Source organism: Tetrao urogallus (genome assembly GCF_951394365.1).
Source record: "Tetrao urogallus genome assembly, chromosome: 6".
NCBI lineage: Eukaryota > Metazoa > Chordata > Aves > Galliformes > Phasianidae > Tetrao > Tetrao urogallus.
The window spans coordinates 39,414,368-39,441,936 of NC_136819.1; the positions used below are offsets into that span (position 1 = coordinate 39,414,368).

Genomic DNA, 27,569 nt, shown 5'->3' on the forward strand with positions numbered 1-27,569 from the left:
GACTTGAAATTCACACTCCAGAAGCTAAAGGTTTAATTCCTAAAACCCTTGGCAGCTACCTCCTCACTACTGAAAATTCAGTATAATTATACTACTTATATACACTTCTCCTTTTATCCTCCATACTTTAAAAATAAACAATGTCTTTCTATGGACCAAGTGGTATGCTGATGGCAGGGGAACAGACAGCCTAATGGAGAGATTGCAGAACATAGTAGTAGGTTACTTTTTTCTGCCTCTGTTTACTCTTTCGTAAGACAAGGCTAATGGTACATGCCCTCATTTACAACACTTTTACTCATATGAAGTGATAAAGCATATAATGTTACAGTACAGAGTATTGGCACTATAGAATACATCATGTTCTATATCCTTTTCCCAATAGACAAAAACTGCTCAAGCAGTTTATCCAGGTGGAAGGAGCAGTTCTCAGTACTTTGCCAGGCACAGACAAGCCCAACCCTATCTTGGAGGCACACCAAGAAACGAACTGAAATCTATTGCCATCAGCAGTGAGATACAGTGCAGATAAGACCCATAAATACACCCAGAATCTGACAGTTACCTTCTACATCAAGCTCTCTCTCAGATGCTCTGGGTTCAAATAAAGTTTTCCTGGGCTCCTTGGGGCAGACAGGACTCTCCCTCCAGGCATCACTGGGTTCTATCCCATGAGGTGGTTGCTTCAGGGCGCAGGGTACCACTAGGCTCCTTAGTGACGTGTGGAAGTCCTTCCTAGCAGGCCAGGAAGCTCTTGCAGTCATCTTGGAGCTCTGACCCTTAACCTGTGACAAGAGCTCTAGTCAAAGCAGTTATGAAGAGAAAGACTTGAGGCTACTGCAAATTTATCTGTAACAGGGACAGAGACAAGTTTGACGCAGTGGCTGTTTTCAGGCTTTCCTATTTAATCTTCAGGGTCAGCATGCCAACAACATCAGCTGCCAAACACATACCAAGCCACGCAGACACCCACTGCCATGTGCCCAGCCAGCGGCCTGCTTTCAGCTACTGGCTGCCACAGGCAAGCTTGTACAGAGGCGACCAGAGAGGCAGAGGGGCATCGGTGCCAGTAACCATGTGGATTAGTGATCCCATCAGGGCTGTTAAATTCAACCCCTTTAGAGATATTATCCAACTTTTGCAGCATAAATGAACCTTTGACTCCAAAACCTGCTTAGTCAGGTACTTTCTATGAGAAAGGCAGCATGTGCTGCTGCTACATACAAGCTGAGCAGTTTCAGTTGACAGAGCACATACCAAGGAGGAGTGAACTGATGAGAGGAAGGACCCAGTGCACACTTACAGTAGAAGGATCCTCCAGGTCCTGATCAAGGGGCCCATCATCAGCAGGAAGCACTGGGGACTGGGTGGTCTCTGGGACCAGAAATGAGTGTGCAGGTGTACTGCTGGAGACTCCATGGAGCAGCTGGGACAGGAGCAACAATGTATGGTGTTAGAACAAAAGTCCATGCAAACTATCAGCCACAGAAGATGAGCATAAATATGTACTGCAAGGGACAGGTTCCTTTTCCCAAAAAGGAAATAGCCCAAATCTTTTTGGGATAATCCAACAAAATTAAAAAAAAAAAAAAAAAAAAAAAAAAAAGCCAGACAGTGAAAAATTCTAAATCCAAGGACATTAGCACACTGTAAAGCAGTCATTCGTCTACCACAAATCCAGGAAAGTAGAATTAGAAGTGAGCCATTCTCTGCTGCATATCTGCTGCAATACGTGAGGTGTTTTAGCAAAGTTGTGTTTAGTGAGTAGGACTGGATTACTGAGGAAGGCTGAGGTTCAGACCAGATATGTTAACAGATCTATGCAATGTGGCCCTGCCTTGAAGTAGCAAAGAGAAGAAACACAACAGAATGAGAAAGGAAGTTTAAAGTTCAGAGCTGGCAGAGATGAAGTGGTTTGGAATCCAGGACAGGGAGAGGGGTTATTGTTTCTTTCACCTGTCCATGGACAGTCAGGACAAGCTTCACAGGGTTGCCATCATGCGTTTCTTTCAATGAGGCCATGAAAACATCCGTCCGCCAGTCTCCTTCCCACACCAGAGACCTGCACAGAGCATCATGGGTTTTCAGCCCACAGCTAGCACCAACCTTTGAGGAATTCTTGCTCCTAAACTTGCTGGGAGCACCTCAAAGCCAAAAAAGAAGAACTCTGAAAGCAGCAGAGACATCACAGGAAGCTCTAGGGATTAGCTTTTGTTTGGGTGTACAAATGTAACCTCATGAAACAGAGCAGGACAGGGGCTGTCTCTGATTCTCTTTCACACTATGGCCAATGACATGCGAGACAGCTCTGGAGAACTAACACAATCTCTAAGAGGTAAAGGGGTATTCTTGTCCAAATAACCATCATACTAGACAGTTAAGACTTCCTATTCTAAACAGATTCTTCCACAGGATCTGTGATAGTTTTAGTGCAAACAACGTGCCTGTGGCTTTTGGTTATGCCTCTGTTATATTCACTCTTCCCAGAGCCATCCTGGAAGGCTCTGGTCTACTTCATATAAAGCCTTGAAAGAAAGGGAAAAGGAGGGCCAAGCACAGGGCAGCCCAGCAGCACCCAGCAGCGCCTTGTCACACCGCTACCTGCAGGCAGGCCCCAGCGTGCCGAGCCGCTGCACCCTGATGCCCGGTGCCACCAACACGTCCACTGTGATGCAGGTGTCTGGGGAGTAGCAGCTCCAGTCCCCCAGGCTGAACACTACCAGCTGCCTAGGCAGTGGCAGGGGCAGCCAGGCCTGGTAACCCATCTTGCTGGACTGGCTGGGAGGGAGAGCAAACAAGAAAACATACAATCAGAGAAGAACCAGGAACGCTCAAAAATATACCAAGGAAGCATAGAAAGAGAGGGCTCCTTTTACTCAAGAGCGTTTTGCACGGGGATGCGATGAAGGAAAGCGCTGTCCTCAGAAGGCCACCCGCCTAAGGCCGCACCACGGCCGGCCGGCCCGGCGCCGCCCCCCTCTCTCTGCCCGGGCTGCCGCCGCCCGCGGAGGGGCAGCGCCGGGCCGGGCCGCACCTGCTCAGCCGCCGCGGCGGCTCCCGCAGCGCCCATAGCACGTAGAAGGCGAGGTCGTTTTCCCAGGCGGCACCGCCCGCTCCCAGCTCGCCCCGGGCAGCGGGGCCGCGGCAGGCGGGCAGCATGGCTGGGGAGAGAGAAAAAAAAAGCGGCCGTGCCTGGCCACTAGAGAGGTGCCGGAGGGCGGCGCAGCTGTGGGCGGCCGCCGGGCATCAACCGCCCCTACCACATCCTCGCCGCGAGGAGTCGAGAGGATCTCGTGGCCCGTACGCGGAGGGAGCGGTCGAGGCGACCCCGCCCTGCATGCAACATTGACGCCAGTGACAGCACTTCAGCGGCTAAGGGAACCGTGTCCATACGCGCAACTGGAAAGCGTCCTCCTGCGCGGGGCCAGCACAGCTCGCTGCCAAAGAGCTGGTCCATCCCTATGCAGTTCAACCAACCACTAAAGTTACAGAAAGACTGCGAAATAACGTTGTGAAATGTCACATCGCTTCCCTGCATCCCCGAAATTGTTTAATTGTGCTGTTGGCCCCATGCCTGAGCCAGGACAGATGGCAGAGATCATAGCGAGCTAATGGCAGTCAAATACTGAAGAGCTGCCTCTTTTCCATACTCCTAAAAAGAGACAGTATCTTTAACTTGGCAGAGTTACGGATCCCTTTGATCAACTTCTCTGTGTGATCACTGCTGCCCATCCATTATTTTGTACAAATGCTCCAGGCAAACACAAGGTGAGAAGAGAGACATCTGAACTCATGCAGCATCTGCCCTACTGGGTTTTGAAACAACACATGAGAAAGTATCCACAGCTTCAGCCACCCCAGGTCTCATTTTGACCAATAAGCACTCTCTGAAGATGCTTCCTCTAGGCTACACAAATTCAGACTTCATAGCGAGATGAAGTTGATGGTCAAGCAGCTATGAGGAAATTGCTAAAGACAAACACTTTGTTGTAGATAATTTCATCAGTAGCTGGTAGCTGAAAATATGTTCTTAATCTTCCAGATTGAAAGCTTTAGTAACAGAATACTTAGCTAAAAGTGATCTCTGTAAACTGAGCCAGTATGAAGCAATGAATGATAGGCCATTCAAATTCTTTCTGAGCCAGTTCTACGAGACTGGCCACTTGCTTGTTCCTCTCCAGGTCTTCAAATATTCAGTACAAATGCAAATGCTGCAGATGATTTGAAGAGTTAAAATAAATAAATAAATAAATAATCACCACAAGTCATTTTAACAGAGAATGTCCTAGCTGGAGCAGTGATCACTAGCTGACAGCACATTTTCCTATGCGTTTGCAACTGAAGTGTCCACTACAGTGCAAAGTACATTTGGAATAGTTGCTATTTTGTTGCTTATAAAAATCAGTTTCATTGTATTCATGTTTCTTTTGGTAAGTCTGTATTTCACTTTCTTTTGTTAATACATTCTCTTTAAACAGAAGACAAACATTGTGATTGCATAGTGAAAAGTTTATTTAAAGGGAATAACTTTCAATATAATATTACAAATCAGCCACAACACATCGAATATAAACAATACAAACCAAGCCTAGAAGGAAAGCAAACACACTATAAATATTCACATGTGCTCTTCAGCAAGAGATTTGGTGCCACATCTTGTTAAAGTAACCTCCCTTTAAAACTAATTTCTTCAGAGGAGATGAAAAGCAATGGGTTGGTACAGACAAATGAATTTCAATGTTCTGGGACAACAAATATATTCACGTCACATAAATAAAGACTTAGAGACAGCTGTCACAGTTTACAATAATATATGTCTGGAAAAAAAAGATGTGACCACCTACAAGACACTCTCCACTGAAAGACTATGCTAGCAGATTGGAGCAGGGACTTGAGAGCAGATTGCTCCACTCTGAGGAGAGCAGTTAGTCACTCAGGCATTCAGGAAGTTACAGGGAGATCATCTCCAACTATTTAGTTTCCAAGAACAGCTTCTAAACTTAAAAGTCAAGTAAAGCCTCTTTAGCTCTAATGGTTAGCATTCAGCTTCATGCCTAAGAGACTTCACTCACCAGTCCAGATGGACTTAAACCAGATAATCCTTACTGTCAAACCACAGATCCATCCATTCAGCCTGATGTTCTGTCTTCAGCTGCAATAGCACAAGTGTTTCAGAATAAAATGCCAGAGACTCTTTGGAGGCAAATGCGGAATAATTGCACAGGAAATTCTTGGCCTAGCAAGATGTGTTTGGACTCCACCATTTGATGTTCACTCTAAAACTTTAGTTAGTGTGCCAGGAAACTAACAATTCTACTACTCATCTTACAGCAACAAGGCAGACTAATGAACAGCTTAAATCCCTAAGACAGCCAACCAGGACTCTCTCATTACATGATCTTAGTGCCTCAACCCTACTCAAATAGGCAGAGAAACAAGAAGAAAACCCCTGGATTAATGACATCTGTGGCTCGTACTTCAGACATGCTCCTTGCTCCTAAGGCACTTTGTGATAAATCCTCTGCAAAGCATACTAGGAAGTAGTGAGACAAGAAGGAAGGGTACAAGCAGTGGGGACAAAGTGAACCCATTTAGAGATTTATTCTCTACCCCCAGTTTCCAGCTCACAAGAACAAGAACCTCTTTCAGCAATTAGACACGTGACAAGGGTCACCTCCAGTCTACCCTATCAAGTCCAGCAGCACAACTGGCCCCACTGCAGGCAATACACGACTATATGCACACAGCTACAAGGAGACAGTTCACAGGATAGGACCAAAAAGAAAGGAATCTGGCAACCTTTCAGACTGTTGCATAGTAACTCAACTTTTGTCTTAGTACCTCAAGTCAGTTAGTTAAGCTCTTTCTCTCCTTAAGCACACATTTTCATCTTACTGTTCATGTAAGTGGCTTAGTGGTAGTATTAATGTAGATAACTACTAAATGAGTCCCAAATATTACTTTGGGAATAGCCTATATCTGACAGCAATACCTTTAATGTGGGCCTCCAGAGTTGGTTAGCAAATTAAAACAGTACAAGCAGTGCCTGACTTAAGCAATTTTAACTCTCAGTCCTCAGTGAAACACATACACTTTCAACTCCTGCTGCTACACTAGTGCTAAGGGAGAAGAGTAAGATAAAACAATGGATAGCTTATTACCTGCTTTGACATTAAAAAATACCCAACAGATTGTTACTATTATTATGGACAATTATACAACCCGATTTTTATGCAAATCCTATGCGACAGGATTGTTTTATGTCTCTAAGTCATACTCAAAACAAACTGGAAAACAATTCTATGCTTTTACAAAAGCAAAAAAAAAAAAAAAAACAAAACCAAAACAACTTCACAAAATGTAGAAGCAGCTTATTCCTTAATCAAGTTGTGAATCAATGAAGTGAAAATGCCTTCTAAATTCATTTTTCTTTCTAAACCCAACATTTAGCTCCACAAGTTTGCAATTAGAGCAAAAATGGCTTCCATCACTGCTTCAGCAGACAGCGGGATCAGATACAAGCCCAGGATACACAGATAACAGAAAAAAGGGCACAAGAAATAAGATTACTTCTTTGAACAACTATGAGTTCAATTCTGAATGCAAGTGGCCACTGTTAATCACTAGCCTTGCATCCAAGCTAGGAGATTTACCAGAGAATGAATAAAGACTACAGATCCTTCCTAAAAGGAGTCGTCACTTACAAAATGAATGATACTTTAAGACCTGAGAAACACTTAAGTGATGTGAAAGTTAAAGAATACACCAAGGGTAATTATCCTGTGCAACTGTAAAGCTTCTGTTTCCTGCAGATGAAACATTTTATGCCAAAAACTGTTTTGTGTTCATAAGAGATACCACATGCTTCTGGAAAGCATAAGCAGTGAAATAATACACACTATTAGATGTGTGATACTAGATACTTTTAGTTCCAAGTCTGTTTAAGGGCGTAATGTTTTTGCAGGACAGGCACATACAGATTGGGATAACATGCCTGATTCAATGCTTCTGTTAAGCTGAAGTCAATGAGACTAAGAGATGGGGACAGTTCCAAACAAATGACCTGAGCCTTATTAAAAGGTTGGTCCACATTTCAGAAAGCTAGAACTGAGCAATAGGATCATCACCTACAAGACAGTCTGTCTTCACTAAAACCACTAACAAGTTACCTTGATAACTTGCACATACTATTTGCTTCAGTAAGCGACCAGAACTGGTAGTCAGGCAGGTCTTTTTCTCATCTTACAAGATTAAAATACGTATTTTGAATGAGGATATGATCAAAATACAGACAATGAGAGGGGAAGTGGCTGTGAATTAGCAATAGGAAGGCCACATTACAGGAGAAACATTTATATAGTGGCAATAACAGTATCCCACAGAACGCTGTGAAACTGAGGATCAGGATAAATTTTCTACAATTGCTGCGCATAGGTCAAAATTCCCTTTATCATGAATAAATCCTAATTAGAAATTGGATCAGGTGCCACACAGTGTCTCATACATTAACCAACAAGTGCACATAGGGCCCTGCAGATTACATCAGAAAGGACCAAAGGCAGTAATTGCATTGGGCAGCACTGACATTTTTGGTCAATTAAAGGTTACCTTCTTATTGTCAAAGAACTTCAAGGGCAAAGGGTAAAAAAAAAAAAAAAGGGGGAGGGAGTGGGGGAAGCCCTATGCAAGTGGCTCAGGCCTGATTCAAATGCTGTACATAGACCACAAGATGGTTCTGCATCTCCCCAGGAGGGGGAAAAAGGAAGAAATAACATTCCCCAAGATGCTAAACTAAAGATCACTTTACTATGACAGATACCAAGTCTTACTGTTCTACCTCCCCCTAAGGCTGCCCTATGTTTCCCTCTGCTTGAGGGACAGCTTTGCAGTTCTCCTGTGGCCAGGTCCTCTCTCTCCTTTGAGAAAGGCTTCCAACTCAGGGCCCAGAATAGCACCAGCTTGCTCCTTACCCTGGCCAGCTCTGCTTCCTGTCTGCTCACCCATGGAGCAACCAGTTTTCTGGTTTTCCTTCTTCCTGCTCCAAGCTTGGGCTGCTCCATTATAAACATCTCTCTCTCACACACATCTTTTTGACCTATTAAGTGCTCTGGGGCAGCGAATAAGTAATCACAGCTAGAAGAAGAGCTTGAACATAAAGAAAATTCCACAGCATTACAATATACCCATAAGAGGAAATATACAGCCTTCCTAGTACAGTGAAATCTTTGGTCTTAACTACCCCAAAATCATTTTCTTCATCAATCCCCCTCAATAAAGGGAATGGACCAAATAGAGGTGCCTTACCTGGAGGATTTAAAAATTAAAACTCAGAATTCTACTAGCATCACCATGCAAAAAGCCATTCTGTGTCTCTGCGAAGAGGTAATAAAGCGTAAACACATTACTATTCTTAAAAAGAGCATGATTTTAAGTATTAAAATAAACAACAGTTGCTGATAAATGTGATTTAAAACTCATCTCTGAAGGATTAACATAATCCTTGTTCAACTCTGCCAATACTCAAGCAGGAAGTGCTATCATAGCCACTAAAACATGTCAAGGAACTCTATCCTTCACCACATGATCAGGGCTAGCAATGGACTTGCTCATTCTGGTTTACAGAAAGGACTGGGAAAATCCCACCCCTTTTGAGTTTCTGCTCTTTTGCAACAACACCTCTGTAACAGCAATAGCAGCTGAGAAACTATGCTTCCCTGGGGAGCATCTTCCTTCCTATATATGCTATTATTCAGCTGGCAGCAATGCCAGTGAATCAACATGCTGCTACAAAGAAACACTTCTTGTATATTTCTTGGTCGTATCCCGACCTTTTCATATTTATTCAATACAGCAGTAAACCATTTCTTCTGTTTTTACATCTGGATTACAGGAAAAAAAAAAAAAAAAAAAAAAAACAACTTTGTGGTCACTGGAGATTTAATCATAATTTTTATATCTCTATAATCTACAGATGCAATATCTAATTCTTGATCCACAGGAAAATCTTCCTATGAACTTCTATTTGTGCACTCCCCTCCCCAGCCCCACACACTTTGCTCTAACACATGGATACCATAGGTTGGAGCTGGCTATTGTAGCATGGCCACGCTGCATCCCCACATATAGGAACAAAGGAAGTGCTGGCAGCTGGTGACACATAGTGGCAGTAAGTGATAAGTTTATCAGTGGTTTGGTGACAAGCCAGACATGTTTTTGTCTCCTTGCAGCTGATAGCTGCCCTCTAGTGATCCAGATACAGCAGAAGAGCCTGAAGATCTACAGAACAGCAACAGATGAAGAACACTTTGACTTCATTTTGTACCACTGCAACAGAAAGAAACCAAGACCAGCTGCACCTGGCCTCTGGGCATTTATTGGCTATGATGAAGGCCCAGCACTATACCTACAGAGAGCATGTATGGGAACTACTGAGTCACAGCTTGAACCTCTGATTGATCACCTGAGGTGAGCCATGAGTCAGCCGGAGGAGCACAGGTGAAGGCAATTCACCTGTGCTGCCGGAAGGGGAGCCAGGCTCCATCCCTCCTAGACCTATTTAAGAGCTGGCTACCAGTGGGGAAGGATCTCTTCTGGAGATCGCCTCTATTGGTGTCTTGCAGTGAGCCCAGTCAAAGGGTAAGCCTCCCATTTTATTCTCTTTTGTTATCATTGTCCACTTTGCCTAACTCTCTTGATTATATTGTGATTGTAACATCTTGATATCCATTGATTATACAGAGCAGGACTCCCAGAGTTTCATACAAATGACAGCTGCCTGTGAACAACCAGTCACAACCACTCTTCTCCACCAGGACAGCTGGGAAGGAGGGCGTGGGGAGAAACCAAGTTGTGTCTGAAGAGTCGCTAGCAGAGTTGTGCCTTTGTTCTGTCACACAGAAGTGCTCATCATGGAGTATCAGGGCTGGGTGGCAGCCTGCTATGCTCACCACCTCCTGTCTGCCATCCCTGCCCCTTCCCATCCCTTCAGCTAGTGTAAAAGACATGAAAGAACAGAGTCTTATTGCGGAGGAGAGAGTACGAGTTATCAAATTTCAGCAGGTAGATGCCCTCGCCTGGGTAGTCATGGCTGCCTGCCTGCACCTCCCGATGGCTGTCCCTTCGATACACAGGCATGATTTCTCCATAGCGGTTCCGCAGAGAGCTTTTGGAGCCCCTTTCCACATCACCAACAGGGGCAAGTCCTAAATGGGAAAGAGGAGGAAAGCATGAAAGCATCAGTTAAGCTACTAGATGGCTCATAAAAAGCTAAACAAGACCAGAATACAGAGGAATGTAAGCATTTTCATCTCGAGGGCTACCTATGATAGCATTACATTAGTGCTGCCCTGATCTCTGCTAATACTACCCACACAGCTCAACTTTTCTTACTGTGAGAAAAAGGACACATTGAGGATCAGTTCTCTTTGCAATACTAATGAAACAGTACATACTTGTCTGCCAGCCTGGCCTACTCTCCCTGGACTTAACTTCACTTAAGACAGTTCACTCCTCTTATATATGCTACAACCAGGTTTCCTTAAGGAGGCCCAGTGCTACTGACATGGAGCAAGGAAAAGGTGGAAAAGGTCTTCACTATAGCTTCACTGTGTTTGTACATCCTCAATTCACTCCAAGAATAAATTTCTCAAATATGAACCTATACATTTTGGAGAACTTGCAAGATTGGTTTCAGACACCAAAACCCCCAGATGCACTGGTCATAAAGATACTGAAACCACAGAATAGGTAATATGCATTTCACAGGTACAGAGACAGTCAGCACAAGTTAATGATACACTGGGACAACGTAAAAACAAAAAAGAACCTTTTGGTTATCACCTACTACCAAAAATTCCTCCGCTAGAAAAGCTTGTTATCAGCTGGAAGAGTGATTTCTCCTTAATTTTTCAGTGTATTAGGTTTCAAAAAAATGCTCTTGGAGGAGGACAGACGTTGATAAGTGCTGAAGCAGGAAGGGCTAACCACTCTGTCATTTTAGCCTAACCAAACCCCAACGGGCTGCAGAGATAACAAGTGGACTGGGTAAGCAAAGCAGATGGAAATTACAGCATCTGACAAACATTCTTAGCAGCATGGCAACAAGCACCACAAAATAACTCTTAAAGTGTGCACCAACCTTCAATTTCCTCTTCCTCCTCTTCATCCTCCTCATCACTGGATTCGCTGACCTGAACGGTAATGGCAGTGCTAGTAACAGTGGTCCAGTCAAAATAGACTCCAAATCCAATGTCATAATCATCTGTTGCAAACTCCCAGCAGACACGTTTCCCATCAGGATGGGTTGGCACACGGACTGTCACCACCTCGCCTCGTTTCACCACCATCCTAGCACTCTTCTCTTTTCCCATCTTGGCTTTGAATTCCTTCATCTTCCCTGTGGTCCATGTAGTAGGTGGAGCCAGAGGGGGAGGCTGAGCTGAAGCAAGAGGAAAAGAACATCACCTCATATTACTACTAGCCAAATTACTGTAAATAGCTTCACTGTTTTCAGTAAGGCTCTTGTATTCTAGAGTCAGATATGAAGTTTTCTCACAACACTAGCAAGGAGCCCACAGGCCAGTGGGAACCAGCAGTGAACAGGAACCAGCAGTGCCTCTAAGACAGTCTCTACTGTTCTCTGACCAAGGCAGGCACTGGCACTTAAAAAAAAATAAGTGGCCACAGAGTAATTAACAAGTTAGGTCCTTTCATGCCTCACCTTTTCTCTGCTCTCCAAGGAGGTCTGAAGTTTCCAGCTCAGCTGAAAGGATATCCACAGCACCAGTGTGATCTGACTGAATCATGACTATATCCCCTGCTCCTTGATGTATGTGGTAGTTGGTCATTCGAACAAGAGCTTCCTGCACAAAGTGCATACGCCCAGTCACAAAGATTATAATGTAATAAAGTCCTCAGATGGATTTACAACAACTCAGTAGTAATTAACGCTGAAGTCAAGTCAGATCCTGCAGAAGCTTTTGTTAGAACTAGAAAGAAGCATCTTGGTCTGAGGCACCTTGCTGCATTACTTTCCCCACTGCACCACACACTCTGCAGTCACACACTGCATTCATGTCACAAACCACACATCCCTTAGCCTTCCCAGGAGTCTCTGGGCAGGCACGTTTGCATCTTTCTGAGATTTAATTGTCATCTTTCAGCAAAGAAATAGCCTTGCAGATGCAGCTGACTGCTCGCAGGAAGCACTCCCAAAGTGCTGCTTCTCTAGGGAGAGCCTTTCAGCTCTGTCTGTATCAGCACTGCAGCACAATCACACTGACATCAACTGCATCCTGGGTAAGGGTCCATCTGGCTTACTGGGGCCAGCCCTCTTTCCATATATGAAAATACACAGCTCCTGAGCTGTGTGACACTTGCACGAGTTTTCCCAGCTGTATTTGTAATACAAGCAAATTGGCTGCTCAAAAAAAGAGACAAAAGATGGCAGATTGCCTTCCACTTCTATTCCATAAACATGCATGAAGGGAATCCCTAGAAGACCCAGACAAGAGGCAGAAGGTAAGAATAACCCTGAAACCCTGGCACACCAGAAACTGCAAGGAAGTAAGGACTACAGTAGTACACAAGAGAGATTTTATAAAGTCAGTCAGAATTTCTACCTCTCACTAACATATGGAGGACCATAAGGGTTCTGTTAAGATGAAAGTTGATTCACTTAAAGCCTGTCCCACAGTCATTAAGCACAGCAGTAGCGTGGAAGAAATGCTGCTGCACCTCCTTCCTTTCTTTTAGATGTCAGAAACAACCACCTACCTCTTTAGTGGACTGGATTTGGTCAGGCAGCTTCTCTTCTGCTTCAGCCACTTTCTGGTCCTCCAAAGTGCAACTGTCTTCCTTCGAATCTTCTATCACATCCGCACTCACAGATGACTCTATCTGCAACCTCTCAGAGGAAGAAAGTACCACAATTCAGTACTTGTACTCAGGTCACAAGCAGCAGAGCTCAGCTGTGAGAAGGATCACTCCAAGGCAGCCAGAATTCAGAGGGACAGAGACACTGAGCATCCTGCCCAAGGCCTTTGCAGAGAGCCCTTTGCACCCGAGTTCTGCCCTTGTCTTCTCATGAAAATCTTCCACACCAGACAGAAGGAGTAACTTCAAAGACACATTCCATATTTAACGTCCTTTAGACAGCAGCTCATTCACTGCATAAGCTCAGCGCAGTGTTTGTGAGCATAGAAATTAGCAGCAACTTTCTGCTCAAGATACCTTCTGTTATACCAGCTACTACATGACATCAGAGGCCAACTAGCACAGTGAAAGGATTCAGAACAGTTTTGAGAGCCAGCCTGAAAATGCCCTACCACAACCTTCCCCATCAGAAATCCCAAGAAATACAGAGAACACACAGGTCTCTCTGCCATATTCAGACATGCTGCACAGACAAGAGAGCTGTACACCACACAACAGCAGGACAGCAACAGTAAAGAGGTCCAAGATCTGCACTGCGACGAGTGGGACATTCCAGAACAAAAAGAAAGGTTCAAACAAGGAAAAGAATGAGCAAGAAAGGAAACATTCCTGGCATTCTATCTCTGCTGAAGATTTTTTTTCTGAATTACTGTCAACAACAACAACAAAAATCCTTTCACATGGGAGAAATAGTCCCATTAGCAACGGATCAGACTATTAATCTAGTGTGGAATAGCTTAAAGATTGCAGCTCCACTCACAACATATTCCATACTGAGTGTATACAGAAGACTAGAACTAGAACAGGGCAAACACGGCTCATGCTACCATGAGCAAGCTTTTCAAGCAGATCTACAGCATTCAGCAATTCCTCATCAAGCAGCCTTCTCGGATCACCCTTTTTGGACCCCTTCCCTTCAAAGGAGATTCCACGTACACAAATTCATCAGGTAACACCCACGAATACCCAGCAAATACTTTGGCCATTCCGCTCACAGCCTATATTCATTCCTTGAATAAGACCGGATAGAATAATAAAGAGTGATATAAAAAACGCCTGGACTCAAGAAGGCTGATATCAGTGTGATCCACGTCAAACTAAGATGACATCAAACAGCTGTTTTACTGAGTCGCTTGCTGTTGTCTTTTCTTCTTTAAATGAGACTGATATTTAACAAATAGTGTGATCTACTTTCTGACAAACTGAGCTTGCAGATTTCTGAAACTGTGTCCCAAGCAACACACGTACTCTAACAAAGTAAAACTCCATACACCCAGCCATAACGACAGGCCAAGCATCTGATAAGGTGGCCAGGCAGCAGCATTAGGGGAAGGCTGATGCAGAAGACAAAAGCTGAAGAACAAAAACGTTGTCAATAAAACAGCGTAAGGAGTATGTTTGCTCAGCATCCACACAGTGCAAGTGCTTAAGTACTGAACCGCCCTGAACATCTCCCGAAAGCTCATTAGTTCTTACCACAAACTACAAAACCTTCTGGAGTTGACTGCAACCTGATCGATTCTGCAGCATGAACAGGTGAGCCATGAGCTACACTTTGTCATTTCATAGGCTTTAAAACGTAAGCCCGCAGGGACAGCTGCTCCTACACCGAATCCAGCACACACTGCCCGAAAGCAGACAGCTCGGTCCGCAGCCCCTTCTATCCATCAGTACAGGGGCCGCTCCCGCACAGGTAGACCCGCTTACGCCCGCGGGGCACCGAACACACGAACGCTTTCCTACCCGCACGGCGAGGCGCTGCGCTCCAAGCCATCACCCCGCTGCTCTTCGGGCTCCGTCCTCTGGGCTGCGGCTTCATTTTCTAACAGTCAGAAGGCAGGGAAAGAAGTCACTTTCCATCGGGAAAGCACGCGGACAGGAGGGGCTCAGGCAGCGCTCAAACGAGGACCCCCGCGCCCCCCGCCTGCCGCCCGCCCCGCGGAGCCCGACGGCAGCCCAAGCCGCATCTCCACGCCGCCCCCCGCCCGCCGCAGTCCGGCACGTACCCGAGGAGAGCTCGGCGCCGCCGAAGCCGCCCGGCGCCCCGGCAGTCGGGGGCTCGAACCGGGAGCCGGCAGCGACGGCCAGCACGTCCGACATGGGCAGGGCCGGCGGGCGCGGGGCCCGGGGCGGCAGCCCGCCTCGGCGGAAACACCCGAGCGAAGCCGAAGCTCCGCGCCCGCCGCCGGCGGAAACACCCGAGAGGAGAGAGAGGCGGAAAGAGCCGAGCGGCGTGCGTGCGGGAAGGGGGCGGTGCGGGGTACCGCGGCTTTTGTGTCCCTCCCCAACAACGGAGCCAGTCGAGAACGGGTTCCGCAGAGCCGCCGGCACGCTGCCAGCGGGGGTTGGGGGGGGCGGCGGAAGGGAAAGCGGGGTGCGCTGCAGGAAGTGGCGGTTACCGAGGCAATGGGGAGCGGGGGGACGCGCGTCCGCCGATGGGGCCGAGCCCGAGGTTGGGGCTCTCCCGCCCGGTCCTGGCCTGGGGAACCGCCGAGGTGGCGGAGTGGGTGTCGGGGCTCGGCTTCCCTCAGTATCAGGTGCGGGGCTGCCGCTTCCTGGGTCGGAGGCCCTGGACACCGTGATGGAACAAGGGGGAATGGGTTTAACGGAAAAGAGGGGAGTCTTTGGTTAGATGATGGGGAAATTCTTTACTCAGAGGGAGGTGAGGCGCTGGTGCTGCCACCCAGAGAAGCTGTGGTGCGCCATCCCTAGAGACACTGAAGGCCAGGCTGGATTGGCACATGGCAGGGGCTGAGTGGGCTTTGAGGTCCCTTCCAACCCAAGCCTTTCTGTGATTTTATGATTCTACAACACTGGCAGGGGATGGCCGAGGGCTATGGACCTGCCATCACCTTCCCTTCTGCTTCTCTGCCCAGGAGTGCTTCAGAGCCAATGGCATCAACGGCCGCCGCCTCATCCTGGTGAACTGCTCCAGCCTGCCAGCCCTGGGCATCACAGACTTCGGACACATGCAGGTGCACGTGTGTGCTGCGGTGCTGCGGCTGCCTCGGTCTGTCAGAGTCCAGCTCCAGCCTCTCCTGCTCACCAGGGTGCAGGGCTGTCACTCATCTGTCCAGACAGATTTTGTGTGAGCAGTGAGCCTGAAACCACGCAACTGGTTTTGCTCAACCCAGTGACTGTGTTATTCAGGTCTTCAGATGTAACTCCGTAGCTGACTGGGAGCTGCAGGCTGCCATTCCCGGACAACATCATCCCATCAGAAATGCCTTGTCTTTCTTTTAGCCTGTGTTGCTCCTCTGACCCTAGAAAATTGCTTTGTAAGATGCAACTGTCTTTCATAGGCACTCCCTCAGAATTTCCTTTCAGTAATTTTCCACTTACTGATCTCTTTGATTTAATTTGTAGAACATCTGCAAATCTGGGCAGCTTTAACCTGCAACAGTCAAACCACAGTTCTCAAGCAGCAGGAGGGCAATTCATTATTACTTCCTTGTTTATACTCTGCTGAACACAAATGTCTCTGCTTCTTCCCCATTTTGTAAACATGTAATTTTCTGGTTATTTTCCTCTCAAGACCTTGTTTCTTTAAAACCACCAACAGATAAGCTAAGGTTAAGGCTGTGGCTTGCCCTTCCAAAGATTCCTGAAGGTGCAGAGATGCAGCATTTCATACTTACACTGTATGTAGGTAATTTTTGTATCCTTTTAAATTCATTTAGTTTTCACTAGGACCATGATGAAAAAGAGCGTCTTGATCTTTCGTTTACTCCTCATTTTATTTTCTTATCCCTCGTTTAGGGATGGCAATAGGAAACACAAGAAACCTCACCTAAACAACATGTTGCATAAGTAGGTCAGTATTTGAAACACACTCAGGTTTACTCTTCATTAAATCACACTTCTTTTCTACATACGGTAGTTCTATTGAAACCAGCAGCTGTATAGTGGTGTGAGATACCAGAGACACTGGCTGTGAATTTTGGATTAACATCAAAATAGTAAAGGATCCACTAATACTTACTGCTTTTTGGTTTACTTTCCAATATACCACTAACACTCAGCCAACGCAGGGTTTAGCCAAAGGAAATCTGGATTTTTAAAAGAGATTTTACACATCACTGTGTACGTACACTGCGGAAGCAGCACAGATGTTCCCAATGTTTTATAAAGTGTAAAGTAGGGGAATTAATAGTGATTTAGCTTTATCTTGCCTGGGACATGTAGTTTGACTGCTGCGGCTTACAGTTACCCGTCACCTTAAAATCAGCATCAAAAAGAAAACTACTGAAGATAAGTGCTGAGATACCCAACAGTATGTACCCTGTGCAACAGTAGTCATAGCTAGAGAAGCATGAGCTTAGATTTGTTTGAATAGTTCCAAGAGATATTTCAATCAGGAATGGATCTGCTGTCTGAATCACGGTCATCCACTATTGACTGTGATTTCAGTTGTAATCACGTGCTTTCCCCTAAATGCATCCTCCCTTTTGACAATCAAATCCGGTCTCTTGCAAAGTCAAACTTCTATATCTTGAATACAAACAAAAGGTAATAAAGGCCTTTGCCATAGAAGAAACATATTTATGTACTAAAAAGAGCCTTAAAATAACACGTAGGAGGAAACCTAGATAAAACTGCTTTCCACTGATATAAGCTACTGCTGTAAGAAACCACATCAGAGACACAGCTAATGCAGAAGGAACAGAAGGAGGTCTGATTTGGGATCAAAAGGTACTAGGTTTTTACACAACCCGCAGTTCAAAGCAGGTACATATATACCTGGTGATCAGAGCCTTCTGAGCCTACAAAGCATAGACATGCAGAGACCTGGCATGAGAAGCCAGAGGACAGCAGAGTTCAGACTGGAACAATAGAGTTGAGTGTCAGCGTCCCTGTGAGGTCCTTATAGCAGTATGAAAGGAGCAGAGAGGAAAACACCAGCTCAAAGTCAGGTAGTGGATCTAAGACAAGCCTAGGAATAAAACAGGTTTTGATTTAGTTGTGAACTACCTTCAGTTCAGTTCAGTTTAGTTTAGTTTAGGCTTTAGTTTCTGGCCTGCTTTTTCTTCCTATTTTCATGATGTGGCTAAGAAATTGAGACCGACCACACAAATAATCCTTAAAGGGAAATGTAACAGAAAATTGAACTGATAAAACACATCCAAAATGCTTGCAGCTCCTTCCTAGGAGAGCAAAGCTCTTCAGGGAATAAGGACAAGACTCTTTTGGATCACAGAAGGGAAAAGTCATCTGGTTTTAAAGGAAGGTGATACCTAGTTGCATTTATTCTCAGAAGTTAGATGGGATAATTTACCCAGTTGTAGTACTGCTAGAATTGATTCATTGATTCTTTTCGTTATCAGAGCAAGTTGACTTAAATTTCATTTCCTCTTTCCTCTCCATAATGGAAACAGGGATTTGAGGCTGTACTTACTGAGCCAAGCCAATTGCTTCATGTTTGATTTACAGTCGCTTTCCGAGGGCACAAAGTGGAAGTTCAAATAACCAGGGAGAGAGAAAATCTTTGTGCTCCAGTGAATAGCATATGAACACTGCTTTTTTACTCTAGAGTACCAAACAGCAATTTCACCTCTAAGCTTCCCTCTGGCTGAGCAGTCTTAACTGTTTGTTTGAAATTGAATATGCTGCCAAAAATATTTATTAGTACCATGAGTTTTAATGTTGATCCCAGAGGTGAAGGCTTCACATTGCAGTGCTGGCTTTGTTTGTACAGAAACCTTTCAAGAGTATGTCTAGTTGAAGAAGAGACAGCCTCTGCAGTCAGTCATCTGCACTTACCAAAGATGACAAGTTCTTTATATGATTTTTAATCCCCAGCTCCTCATTGGGATATAGGGATTTTATATGGTAGTTGTTTAACAGCTAGGGAAAAGCTAAGCCACAGGCTAGAGAAATCAACTGCAAGACCTGCTTTTTCTCTTGTAGAAACTGAAGGAGAAACTAAACAGGCCAGGGTAAGTGTTAGCTGACATACTCCAGCAAGCTTACAAATTAGACCATCTTTTTCCAAAGCTGGTGAGTGAAGATAATCTCAGAGTTCAGCAGAACCTAGATGTTCTTCAAAATCATGCTCCATTCTGCTGCTTGTTTGTGTCTTCTACCTCTACCCTACTTGGGTGGGATTCAGGTTCACAGAGGTCCAAGCTGACTGTGGCCCATCTAGGGACCTCAGTAAGAGCGTACTGGAGCAGGTGCAAAGGTAACACTGTAATGCTGCACACAGGGGCATGCAAGCTTCCCAACCAGAAATATCAGGAAAAGACTGATAGCAGCCAAAGCCTGATAGTTACTATAGAAATGAGCATGATATTATCAGTTCAATGACACAGAAACGTTTTGCAATATAGGAGAAATAGCAGTTTGATAAAGAACTACACATTAAATTTTATGAGAGCTTCTCAGCACAATCAAGTGAAGTTACTACTGATTTTAATTCCACTGTACTGGTATTTTAAAGTATATCAAAGCCACTGAAAATACCACTCCAGTGTTATTTTGATCACAGATAAAGTAGTGTACTGCTCTTGAGGCTCAAAGCAAGGCTGGGAGAAGGTTCTGAGGAAATGCCGTGTAAGACCAGTAAAACCTTGTGAACTAAATTTCAGTGCTTCAGTCAAATCAGAAGGTTACATCCTTGCAAGTGACTTCAAGAATAATGGCAAGCCTCTTCACTGACAGTCCCAGCAAGCAGGCTCAGCCAGCCAGTCACCTCTGATTTTCTTAATGAGCAATGTGGCTTACTAGCTTCATTAGTTTTTCCAGCTCTTCTATGTATAGACCTAGTTACTAACAATCTAACTTTGCAAACAGCAATGTTTTTGCATTAGGCAGACTCCAGCTCATTCACTTGTAACTTGTTTGTTCTGCCAGTGCAAACGGGAAAGCCAGGCTGTTTGTGCCACTAAAGAAAGCTGCTGTGAGGCTGTCACCCATAGTAACTCTGGAGAACATGAAGTCTCCACTCCTTTTACAATGTCATACCAGGATCACACTTTCAGATCCTTCCTGAGTTGCAACTTTAAGTGCGAAAATGTTCCAAAATCCAGAAACTCAGTTTCTTTTTTTGCTACCTTGGTACCAAATGGTATTAGCTGATGTCCTGTGAAGTGAGAATTTCTGATATTTTGGTCTGATATATTTGTATTTCAGGAGATTTCACGACATGTGCGGGAGTTGCTGGGGATTGAGGAGCCTGTCTTCAGCAGATCCATTGCCCTCCCATACAGAGACAACATGGGTCTGTTCCTGGAACAAAAGTCTCGATCTGGACAGAAAGCAGATGCCCTCACTTTCTCACAGTTTGTCCAGGAAGCAGGCTTAGAGCCCCGTTCTACATTTCCTCCTTTGCCACAGGCGCAGACTGGGGGAGAAATAGATGCTCTCCTTTTATCACAGAGCACACAGACTCAGGGTTAGTCACACCGCAGTTCCACCTGTGTAAGAAGCCCACCTGGGAGAGCAGTATACACCCTTATTAGCTTGCTATTTGTCCAGGGTGGTGTAGTTTCACATTTTTCATGTTATATAAAAGGCTCTTGGCATTTTGATGACAGCAAACATGTCCCTGCATTGGCTCTTTTCTGTAAGAATTTTTTGCAATTCATGTGCTTCCAGGAACCAAATGAAGCAAAACATATAAATCAGATGTGACTTTACCACTGACGGTCTGTCTTTCATTTCTGCTTCACAGTTGATTAAGAAGACAAAAAATCAATCCTAGACATATTTTAATTTCCAGTGATTGGCAATAATTTCCCTGCTGCTCAAGTGAATAAGTTTCTCCCATGTGTTAGTGTCTGCAGACCGGGAACACTGCTAACACAAAAGTAAGACAAATGGCACACACAGTGTCTGGTGCACATTTGTGTTGCCTGCTGCTATCAGCAGTCTGGAGGTGCAAAGTTACAATGTAAACAACCAGTCCCTGCCCTAATCACAGAACTGATTTTGTGTGAAACAGAACCAAGAAGTGGTTTATCACAGCAAACAGTACTGCAACACAAGGCAGGAAGTGTGAAAGAATACTATAAGCTAAAGTTGGGTCCTGAGTGGATTTGGACAAAATATATAGTTAGTTAAATGTTCTTTTTCCCTGAGCGAGGCATCACAGAACCTGTAAGAGCAATGGGACTTGAATTGTACAACCTCGCTGGAACACAAACTGTCACCAGCAAGGAATTGTGAGTTAAGTGTTGGTTAAAGCCTGGTTCAACTGAAAGAGTGCTCCTGACTAAATCTTCATGATTTTGTTTGGTGACAGACTTCCCTGAGATCCTACATGGGAAAGAAAAATGGGCCCCAGGTCTGTTCAGTTCTTTGGGTTAGAGCTGTACCACCACAAGTGAACTGTAATTCAGTTTTCTGTTGGAACTGCAATAGGAACCTGGTGAAGCTGAGTCAGATCACAGGCCAAGATGTCTGTGTGACCAAAAGACCAAAACCAGGCAAGATTCCAGCAGGTTTAGAAAGAAGCTGGTTTATGAAGAAAGTTTCACAAGGGGCACGAAACTTGTAAAAGCAAATATGCACATTCTTGTCTCAAAATGTGAAAAATCAAGAGATCTCCATGCTGATACATTAGAAAGGGGACTGCTTTTATGTTTGGCAAGACTGCGGATGGATGCAAAATGGAGATCCTCAAAGGTGGAAACAGAGTGGAAAGAAAGACAATGTAATTCTATTGTATAATCTTTTACCTACTTCCATCAGTGTTTTGCATTATGACTAAGAAATTGATAAGTAAAGGTTTATTTGCTTTTTGGCATTATTTTTGCAATACAAAGTCCTTACAGTGTGTTCTTCCACTAGACACTACTGAGACCAGCAAGGGAAATGGATGGAAAAGAGTTGTCAACATCTCTGGGTATTCATCCCTATCATAGAGTTCATTTCAGTTTATGAGGATTTAGAAACATAGTCAGTAGTTTCCTCTGGAATTCCTGAAAAAACTTTCGAAGAAGTTGTGGACAGTGAGGAGTCCTGAATCAACACCACGTCAGGTTCTGGTATGGCTAATGTAGGAGAAGTCCTGGTGCTGGTCAGCACACACTGCTTTGTGGGCCAGTCTCCAAAAGATGACTGATACAGCAGAGCAAGGTGGTTCTGGACAGACTCACTCTTTTCTAGCAGCTGGCTAAAAGGAGACTCTCTCAGTTGTGCAGTTGTCAGGTCAAACCATGGGAAGGTTCTGAGGAGAGAAAACAATCTTCTATAGGCAATAACAGTCTTAATCTCAATTTCAATATCAGTTTTCTTTAGAATCTGAATGCTAGCTTCTTTCTTTGGTTTTGGGAAACAATTATACTCCAAGACCTGAATCTGAAGTTCCAGTCATTATTGCACCATACAAAGCAAAGCTGAACATAATGATTGTAGGGAGCTCCTGAATCAATAGGGGCGTTTTCCCACAAGCAGAATGTCCTAACTTAACATCCTCAATAATCTTGTCTGTGAGCTAAAGTAAGTTAATTACCCATAAAAAATCTTCTCCAAATATTCCCAGGGGATTTTGGTTTCTGCATCTGATAGCCCAGTCCTGACCTATGGCTTCAGATAATCCTGACCAGTAGACAGACAGGAACTGGGGACCAGGACAAAACAACCCAGTGATGACAGTCCAGGTCTTTTATTTCTAGCACATCTAAAGCAATCTTTCCTGGCAGGTATATTGTCCCTAAGAGCAAAACACATTTCAGCACCTTCCAACCCAGCAAGACAACTCCATGCTTCAGCTGTGGGATATGGCAAGTTTTAGAGCACAGAGAAAGCCTGGGAAAACAGTACCTCAGCGTCCAACCCTTTACTTACTCCTCTTGAGTCATTGAAGAGGCAAAACTTTTGCTGACAAAACTCTCGCATGTAAACTGTGGGCAGGAAGCTTTCTGCTCTGCGCAGATATGGCAGTGTCCAGGGAAACAGAGGTCATTGAGCAATGCCAGTGCCTCCTGGTGAGGCAGGCTCTGCCACATGCTGCTGTTCAGGGCTGCATAGAAAATGCCCACCAGCCATTTGCCATTGACTTTTATTTTCGCTGCACAACAAAGAAAATCAAATGTCAGTAACCATTGTGCACACAGGTGTGAAGAGAGATTCTCAGCCCTCTCCTGTAAGCAATTGCATTAGCAATGAGAGCAAGCTTATCTGAAATCTCTGTTCTGGGATCATTTTAGGTGAGGGTGCTAAAATTAATATTCACTATCAAGTTAAACCAAAATGAGAGGTTGTACCTTGGGAGCTGAGGGGGCATGTTGCCTGCACAACAGCAAGGTCTTGCAGTGCCTCTGTGACCGACCCCTTTGTCCCAAACTCCTTTGTAGGCTCCTTGCCAGGGCACTGGTACTGTGGCCTCACGATGGCACTGTAGCAAAGGAGTTGCTTCAACCTGAAAGCAAAGGCAGCCCAAGGAGAAGAGGAGGGTGTCTAGGCTCACCTTGCTTCAGAGCCCCGTCCCAGTCCTCCAGTGACCAACAGATGGGGAGTGGCTGAGTACGCTGACTAGGTTTGAAGCAATGTTGCAAGAAAATCATGAGATGCTGTAAGAGCTGTGCTCCCATGCCAGCACTATGCTGCATTTGCCCCGTGAGCTTCGGGATGAATGGTAGCATGACCAAGTGCGTTTTACCTGGGCAGAGGAACGGCAGTGACGAGGCTGTACTCAATGCAGGGCTTCCGGATGGCTGGCCGAACTGCAGAGCAGATGGACAGCATGTGCGATGGCAGGCAGCAGAGGAACAGGACGTCTGCCCAGGCTGCCAGCTGTGCATTGTCGTAGAAGCAGGTGAGCCCTAGTTTCTGCAAGTCTGCTGCAGCAAGGCACACAGGGCTCAGAGCCCATGGACCCAGCACTGGCAAAAGGCACCCCAGGGCCTAGAAAGGGGCTTGCCCTGCAGTGGTGGGACAAGTAGAGGGATGCTTCTGGTGAGCTGCCTTTGGATGGCCACCTAACAGCCTGGGGTCACAGTCACCCACCCAGCCCCTGACAAATGGTAAGGAGAGCTTCAAAAAGAACAGTCAAATGAGTGTCTGTGTCTTTGGGGGGGGGAGGGAGGGGGAGGGAAGGCTAAACTAAAGTGGGCCTGAAACTGGCTAGTTTTGAAAGGAACAGGGTGGATGGTCTCCACCACGCTCAGCTGGCACTGCTGAAGAAAAGCAGAAAATTGAACTCATGTTTGTACAGAGGGCTTCCAGCCAAATGAGGATCTTTTCCACAACAGCATGTTCTTCCTCCAAATAAAATTTGAAGTTTCTATACCTCCAATATATATGGCAGGAAAACTTTCTCTACTGAATTCTTCCTGAAGGGCCATCAGAAGCACAGCAGAAGCCCAACCTGCTGCCTGGTCCAGCTGGGGAGCACTTACACAGGCTCTCAGGGCGCCGGGTAGAAATGCGGACACTGGAGCAAGGAGCGCGACCCACTGCCACCAGTGCTCGGGCCAGGTGATTCCCAAGACGGCCTCCACCAATAATGCCAACCTTCAGGCTGTGGCTATCTGCCAGAGAAGTCAGCAAGGTCTTCCCAGTGCTGCTCACCCTGGAGAAGCAGAGAAATTTTGTCAGCCCCTTGGAAGCCATGACTTCCCTGTGCCACATGCAGTCCTGCCCTTTCAGGACTTCCCCAGGCCATATATCTACATAGAGCATCCCAGCCCCACCCCCTGCATCCCACCCTGGTCTCCGACAGTCTCCAGAATGACAGAGGTGATGGCTGCAGCCTGGAGTGTGCAGCAGCCATGGGGCTTGGGGCTGGACGCCAAGGGGCATGGCGTCCACACTGCTCATGCTAGGGCTAACCGGCCCTCTGCTGGCCCAACATATCAGGCAACCAAACTCCATGTGCCAGGAGGGACCCCACAAAGTATGTCTGCCTAGGGGAAAGCCACCACTACACTCCCAGGAGGAGGGGGATGAAAAGGGGCCCTGAGGTCAAGGACCAGGCAAGCTGTTGTGATGTCCACGGCACTGATGTGAGCTGCTGCAAAGCAGCTCAGCAAATTAAGACCTGATACCCAGCATATCAAGCCCCATGGTGACACCAAGCTTAGGGAGAAGTCAGCATGGGGAGCATGGCCTAGTGTCACAGGACTGCTGTTGAGAAGGGACATGGGACACCATGTGCTAACATAGGACTATTTGCTCATTATAAATCACATATACTGGTGGTGGAAACAAGTCACAAGCATGGAGAACAACCAGATTTCTGGGATGAAAACCCCTTTGGTAGTGGAGGCAATCTTCTTTCCTTGGTTTTCTCAGAGGGAGAACAGCCTAACTAAGGGGAAAATCCCTGAGTATTAAGACTGACTGCGATTTCAGACAAAGCTGGGTGCTGAGTAGCTGACAAGTGTGGGTGTAAATACTGGGTGACTTTTTACCCATCCAGAACCAGATAAAAAGCAATCAAACTATATCATTGCATACACATACCTATATAATCCTTAACTTCACAGAGAGCTGGCATGAGCCATGCAAGAAGCTCCCTACAGAGCCACTTCCCCAGCCACTTCCCCGGCTCTTCCAGTGACACACTATCCACTATCTGGTGCTATCTGGAACTACCCCAAGATGGGTGGTGGTGTACCTGTGCCACGTCTTTATTGTGGTTTTATGATTTTTTGTTACTGGTATTCCACATCATAACATTGTTCGGTGCACTGGGATTTAAAAGAGTTAATGCTCCGGTTCCATTCATTGTCAATATTTCTGGGTACCCAGTTCTCAAAAGAGAAGAACTGTATCTCCCAGAAGACTTCCACTGTTCTGTTTTCCATTTAGAGGCAAAGATAAAACTGCACACAAGTCATCACAAGATTGCCCCTTTCTTTTACTGCTCATCTCTGCAACTTGTGCTCCCTTCAGTTTTTTGGATGCTGTCTCTCTCATTTATTTGGATTATTAGCTTCAATCCCAATTAACGTGTATTTCTGCTATTATAACATGTAAATTAACTTTCCTCCTCAGATTGTTGTTGGCTTTTTTCTTTCTTTTTTTTTTTTTTGTGTGTGTGTGTGTGTGTGTGTGTGTGTGTGTGTATGTTTAATACCCTTCCCTCTTTGCTTCAATTCCCCTCCTCCCCTTTTTGGGGGCTGTTGGGCCTGCTGTCCCCGTCACGGACACAGATCTAGAGATAATAACTCCACGACACTCAGTAACAATGCAACAGTTTAGAATGAGCTGGGTGCTGTGAGACCCCCTGATGACCACACCAGCCAGCCCGCACAAGGAGCTCACCTCCACCTTACCTGAAGGCCTGCAGAAGTCTGCAGAAGAAGACAGCATGGGCACACGCACTCACTGCCAGCCCCTTGCAGCGCCTTGTCAGATATAGCAGGGCCTCCTCTCCTTCTACTGCTTCATCAGCCAAGAAGGACGCAAAAACCTCTTTAATATCCCCCATCTAAGCTCAGGACAGGCAGCAGCAGTGAGGATCTAGGAGAGGAGCATGGCCTCCACCCGTGTAGCACTGCAGTGCAACTCAGCACCTGCTGGATAGGAAAGGGAGACAGAGCACAAACTCCAGCTGCTCTCAGGACTCCTTGCAGACAAGGGACCTGTAAAATTGGTTGGTTCCCAAATGCAATGCAGAAATTGGGAACAAGTTGTTCCAGTAGGTGTCTGAGCCCACACATGCAGCATCCCATAGAGCCTGCAGCACTGCTCAGTGTACCACAGATCTGCACAGAGATAAAGAACAGACTAAAACCCAAAAACCTTCAGCCGAGCTCTAGCCAGGGATGAGGATAACACAAGCCTATCGTATCACACGTGGTTAGAGTCCTAACCTGCACCATCCACCACCCACACCCAGCCACCATTCCACCTCTGCAGGGGATCTGTCCCTCTTTGTGCTCCTGCTGCCATGGTGAGCACCTGGTTACCACTGCTCCATGGGACTCTCAGCCCTTCCTGGGAGCTGGCAGCATTCCTATAGCAGGGCTTAGGCTAGCAGGAGCTGCAGCAGGCTCTGCTTTTTCTGCAGGGTATGGCTGTGCCCTTAGGGCTAGCAGCTGGGCAAGCATGAAAAAACAAGCCACAAGGGAGGGGGCTGAGCACCTTTGCATAGGCTCTTGCCTGTGGGAGGTCATGGGAAAGGGGTGCACCTCAGCTGGTGAGAGCAGATAAGTTGTATTTCCTTATTCTTTTTGCTTCCTTCCATTAAAATCTATCAATTATTTACTTTCATCATCTGGACTCGGCTGCCTAATAATAGATAAGTGCTAAAAGCACATAGGGTTTAAGAACCATGCATCCCACTAAGGCTGTCCCCGAATCATCCACACCGGTGGGGCAGTACCTGCTACACTGTTAATACAGATGCAAGCTCTAGAATGATCTGTAGCCACTTAGACTTAACTGCTTGCATAGAACCCACCCCCTCAAGCCAAAGGATGCATTTACTTGGAAATCCAATATGCGCAGGTCAGAAGCACTGCATTCTGTGCACCAAGCTCAGGGATCAGTAGGCACAGCCTGCTGTACTTTGCTCCTAACCTCCCACAGATGAGGTATCCAGGATACAAGCTTGGGGAACACAGGTGAGATTTATTCTTGGGCTTAACCATATTCCTGCAAGGGTCTGTTCAGCTTCACCTGCTGCTCCCTGACATTAACTCCAACTAGCAACAGCCCAGCAATTCCTGGGCTGGGGTACATGG

At 45.8% G+C, this 27,569-nt stretch overlaps 2 protein-coding genes across 2 annotated transcripts; both read right to left on the reverse strand.

The window, feature by feature from the left end:
• Positions 1 to 9,984: 9,984 nt before the first annotated feature.
• On the reverse strand, positions 9,985 to 15,033 carry TMED8 (transmembrane p24 trafficking protein family member 8; the record flags this gene model as incomplete). Its single annotated transcript, XM_079537930.1, has 6 exons — positions 9,985 to 10,202; positions 11,138 to 11,437; positions 11,720 to 11,861; positions 12,775 to 12,904; positions 14,677 to 14,755; positions 14,940 to 15,033. 6 exons carry the CDS (start codon positions 15,031 to 15,033, stop codon positions 9,985 to 9,987), a joined length of 963 nt encoding a protein of 320 aa, XP_079394056.1.
• Positions 15,034 to 21,810: 6,777 nt separating this feature from the next.
• NOXRED1 (NADP dependent oxidoreductase domain containing 1) lies at positions 21,811 to 26,775 on the reverse strand (the record flags this gene model as incomplete). Its single annotated transcript, XM_079536869.1, is given in 10 exon segments — positions 21,811 to 22,102; positions 22,723 to 22,945; positions 23,142 to 23,296; positions 23,537 to 23,717; positions 24,276 to 24,448; positions 26,157 to 26,311; positions 26,315 to 26,317; positions 26,321 to 26,377; positions 26,717 to 26,734; positions 26,737 to 26,775. Coding segments are annotated over 10 exon segments (1,296 nt in total).
• Positions 26,776 to 27,569: the final 794 nt, after the last annotated feature.